Source organism: Rhincodon typus, chromosome 47 (genome assembly GCF_021869965.1).
Source record: "Rhincodon typus isolate 14 chromosome 47, sRhiTyp1.1, whole genome shotgun sequence".
NCBI lineage: Eukaryota > Metazoa > Chordata > Chondrichthyes > Orectolobiformes > Rhincodontidae > Rhincodon > Rhincodon typus.
In genome coordinates this window covers 7,018,914-7,023,871 of record NC_063378.1, presented here as the reverse complement: position 1 = coordinate 7,023,871, position 4,958 = coordinate 7,018,914, and the positions used below count along the sequence as shown (strand labels likewise).

At 45.0% G+C, this 4,958-nt stretch overlaps 1 protein-coding gene across 1 annotated transcript in view; it reads right to left on the bottom strand.

The window, feature by feature from the left end:
* The window catches only part of LOC125487946, a 113,440-nt gene that overhangs the window by 13,345 nt on the left and 95,137 nt on the right, over positions 1-4,958 (bottom strand). Inside the window, exons 4-6 of the mRNA XM_048620624.1 lie at positions 4,490-4,558; positions 3,645-3,798; positions 1,336-1,460 (exon numbers count right to left, since the gene is read on the bottom strand). Of these exons, the coding sequence (XP_048476581.1) occupies positions 1,340-1,460; positions 3,645-3,798; positions 4,490-4,558 (344 nt within the window). The 3' untranslated portion in view covers positions 1,336-1,339. The remainder of the gene's footprint in view (positions 1-1,335; positions 1,461-3,644; positions 3,799-4,489; positions 4,559-4,958) is intronic.

Sequence of the window (4,958 nt, the reverse complement as noted above, 5' to 3'; positions counted from 1 at the left end):
TCCCCTCCCTCTTTTCTGATGAAGGGTCTAGGCCCGAAACGTCAGCCTCTCTGCTCCCCTATGATGCTGCTTGGCCTGCTGTGTTCATCGAGCCCTGCACCTTGTTGTCTCGGATTCTCCAGCATCTGCAGTTCCTACTATCTCTTGTAGAGAATAGACAGGTTCAGTCAGATGTTTCTTCATGGAAGAGTTTGCACCCTCAAACATAAAAACAAAGGCATAAAGTAACAACGATTTTCCAGGACAGAAATAGGTCAGGCAGCCCACCTACTCTGCTGGGGTCAGCATCCACCCACAGCCACCTCCCCCCGCATCAACATCTCCAATTCCTCTCTTCCTTGTGGTGTTTATACAGCTTCTCTACCTTCAATGAAACGATTCACCTTGCCCAGTCCTTGTGGAAGTGAATCCCACATTCCCCCATTCCCCGTGAGAATAAGTCCTACATTCTCCCCCGTTCGCTGTGGGAATGAGTCCCACATTCCCAAACCCTACACTCTGTGGGAGTAAGTCCCACATTTTCCCCCCATTTCCCTGTGGGAGTGAGTCCCATGTTCTCCCCCCATTCCCTGCGGGAGTGAATCGGGAGCGAGTCCCATATCCATCCCCCACTCCCTGTGGGAATGAGGCCGACATTCAACCCCACCCCCCTCAACTCCCTGTGGGAGCGAGTATCACATTCCCCCTCACACTGGGAGTGAGTCCCACATCCACCCCCCACTCCCTGTGGGAATGAGGCCAACATTCAACCCCACACCCCTCAACTCCCTGTGGGAGCGAGTATCACGTTCCCTCTCACACCGGGAGTGAGTCCCACATCCACCCCCCACTCCCTGTGGGAGTGAGTCTTACATTCAACCCTCCTGCAACTCCCTGTGGGAACAAGTCCCACATTCCCCCATGTCACTCCTTGTGGGAGCTAGTCCCACATCTTTCCACTTTCTGGGGGAAAGGTGTTTCTTCCAAATTCCCCATTGGATTTATTAGGGACTGTCTTCTATCAATGGCCCCTTGTTCCAGTCTCCCATCACAAATGAAAGCATCTTCTTTACAGTGACCCCATTGATACCTTTCCTCATGTCAAAGACCTTTAAAGGTCACCTCTCAACCTTCTGCACCACATCCCTCATCTCAAATGGAATTATTTATTATCCATTGATGCTGGAAGATATTACTGATTAAACGTCAAAAGATATGCGCAACACCGTGTTCATTTTGATGTTCCATGTAGAATCATAAGTCACACCCCCACCACAAATATAGAGCTCTTGAGAGCAGATACATCACATTATGGGCCCTCTATCCTTGTGCAACAAATCATAACTATCCACATACCAGGTCAGTCAATGTTTTCATCCAATTGACATCCTGTCTCGACATTATAATTATTCAGACGATTTAATTCCTGGCCATCCTGAACCATTTCTTGAGCTCTGTGTCTGCAAGCCCAGCATTGGCAACTAGAAAAACAAATTTTCAATTTATACAACACGTTTAGCAAATTTAGGATGTCCCAAAGCACTTTGTGGTCATACAAGGAGGTATTTAGTCAACTGGGCCTGTATTCACTGGAGTTTAAGAGAATGAGAGGGGTTCTCATTGAAACATATAAAATTTTGTCATGGCTGGACATGGATGGAGAGATGATGTTCCTCTGGCTGGGGTCTGGAACATTGGGTCACAGGTTCAGCGTATACAGTCGACCATTTCTGACTGAGATGATGAGATTCCTTCACTTAGAGGGTGGAGAACTTGTGGAAAACCTTACCACAGAATGCTGTGGAGTCCAGGTCACTGAATATATTTAAGAAAGGAATACATAGGTAGCTATCTAGAGGCTAAAGGTTTCAAGGGGTATGGAGAAAAAGCGGGAGCATGGCATTGAGAGAGGATCAGACATGACCATAATGGCTTGGAGGGCCAATTGGTACTGTTCATATATTTCTAAATTTCCATGTTCTTCCCGTCTGCAAAGGTCATGGTCCTGCGTATTAATACAATAAATTCTCTGTATCCGCGAGATCATGACTTGCAAATTCACCTATCTATTCCGAAAACATTCGTGGGCAAAACTCAAGTATCTGCAATTTTCAAACCTATTTTTAACCTTTTTTAAAGAGCTGCACACTCGCAAATTTCAACGTTCATGGGGGTTCTCAGGAATGGAACCCTCACGCATACGGAGGGATGACTGCATGTAGCTCTCAGCATAATTCTTAGCACACTCAGGGTTGTTTAGCAAATGTTTTCCTGTCCTGGAATCACTTCTAATGTTAGACACTGTGCTGAGAGTTTTGTAAGCACAGGCTGGTTGGGTGCAGTAAGTACTTTTCTTGTTGTGAACAACCAAAGGAACATGTCTTTGTGGGTTTCCTCCGGGTGCTCCATTTTCCTTCCACAGTCCAAAGATGTGCAGGTTAGGGTGGATTGGCCATGCCAAATTGCCCATAGTGTCCAGGGATATGCAGGCTGAGTGGATTAGCCAGGGGAAGTGCAGGATTACAGGATTGGGTAGGGGGGGGTGTGTCGGGGTGGGGTGCACTTTGGAATTCATATACCTCATGATTGATTTGCTGAAGAGGCGGTATATCTTTATGGCTTGATGGCAGCATCCCATTTTTCGAACACTACTTGTGTTGCTGCTGCAGAGTAGCAGCCTAGAAGAGCTAGTCTCATCTGTCATCCAAGTGTTGAGATCCTTTCCAGGAAGCATATAGGAAGATTCCTGAATTCAGAAAGGATAGGAAGTACACTGGGCACATTGGAAGACCAAAGGTGACAGCTTTATGGCTGTTCATGAGTTTGAGCAATATGTGGCGAGAAATGATCTGATCAGAGGAGTTATTATTGCACAGCATAGCTTTGGCATGCCCTATTTCAGCTTCAGGTTTTAATGGTGAACAAATAGCTCAGGCCCTATTTATCAGTTTGCCAATAAAGCCAATCTTATCGCAAGTGGAGCTGTCGAAATTGAATGCATATGTGAAAGTAGGCTTATGGTAGACAATAGCAGAGAAGGCCCTGGTAGTATTCCCAATTAGCATGTCAATTTGATTTGATTCAGTTTATTATTGTCATATGAACCTAGGTACAATGAAAAGTTTTGTTTTGCATGCAGTACGGGCAGATCATAACATACAAAGATCATAGGATGATTGAACAGAGTGAGGAATACAAAGAAGGCGCACAAAAAGCAAGATCAACATTAAATTTGAAATTTGAGAGGTCTACTCAGAAGTCTAATAATGATGGGAAAGAAGCTGTTCTTGAACCTGTTGGTATATATATTAAAGCTTTTGTGCCTTCTGCCTGACGAAGAGGTTGGATGAGATTATAACTGTGGGGGTGGGAGGGGTCTTTGATGATGTTGATTGCCTTTCTGAGGCATTGAGAAGTGTAGATGGAATCAATGGATGTAAGGTTGGCTTGCATGTTGGTCTTTCCTCAGATACATGACAGTGTAAGTGGAGATTAGAGGGTTATCACCAAATAGAAGCATATCAGAGCATAAAGAACACGTTTCATTTACAGTCACTGTTAATCTGTCAGACAACAGAAAACATGCAGAGAGCTCATTCATTTCCCCATACTGCACCTCTTCACTACTGCCCCAAATCCAGGAGTGTATTTAAGGGTTGACTTACCAAATGTTGTTCCAGATCGTGGGGTATCTGAACTTCAGAACAATTCCAATCACGAAACATGCAAAAATTGCAAATACAGCCAGTACAACCAATACAACCAACCAGTGGGGCATTCCTGTTGAATGTTCACGATCTTCCATAATGGTTGTGTTATCTATTTTCCAGAAGATCAATTAAACATTATGTTACTGCCAGGAAATGAAACCCAAAAAATAAAGTGCAACAGCACCTGTTTCTTCAGGTCACCCAGGCTCCCAGTTAGCTAGGTATTCTTTTGTTCACAGGTTCCACACACCCCTTTGTGCAGCCATGCTCCCAACTTGCTCTGATGCAGAGTCATCTAGGCTCGAAACGTTAGCTTGCTCTCTCTCCATCGATGCTGCCTGACCTGCTGTGGTCTCCAGTGTTTGTTGTTTTCAGTCCCAAATTCCACCACTTCCTCAGGCCTTGTCCTGCAGACTGCCACCCTAGCCTGGAGTCTGCCCTACAGATTCCCTTGCCACCCCAGGCCTAGTCCTGCAGCCTCCCTCATCACCTACCATTTCCCACTGCCAAGCTTTGCCTTTCAGACTCCCTCTTCATCCTGCACTCCAGGCCTAGTCTGCAAACTTCAAAGAATGACAGAACTGTCATGGCGCATTCAGCCCAAAATGTCTGCATTCAGTGTCTGAGCATTTTGATTCAGTACCACTCTCCTGCCCTTTCCTCCAACTCTGGCCATCGTTTCTCTGTAAATAATCAAACAAGTCCCTCCAGAATGAAGATAAACCTAGGACCTTCTGACTGACAGGTTAGAACCACAGCTAACACATGATATGACATCATAAAGTTTCACTTTGTTTTACCTTGAGTTGTACTAAACTGTTTGTGAGGATCCAGTGCAGGATTATCTCTTGGGTCTGGAGTTGGGCAAACTGGAAAACAGAATAGTACAGTTGCAACATGAAATTAAGACACTATTTATCTTTCATATAATTCCAAACTAGGCTAATTTATTGCGTGAAATAACAATTGTGCCTTTCTTACCACCAGGCTCAACTATTCCACGCTTTTGTAGCCAATGCGTCAGATGGGACCCTGTCATCATACTTCTATCTACTATTCCCTGATCCCTAAATCACGCCAAGTTCATTCACCCATCATCATTACCCATCACTCACTGACCTATAATGGCTTCCAGTTTAGCATAGACTCCATTTGAAAATTCTCACCCTTGTTTTAAAATCCTTCCATGGCCTCACTACTGCTATTCACATCAGTCTAACCTCCTCCAGCCCCTACAGTCCCTCCCTATCTCTGTAACCCCCTCCAGCC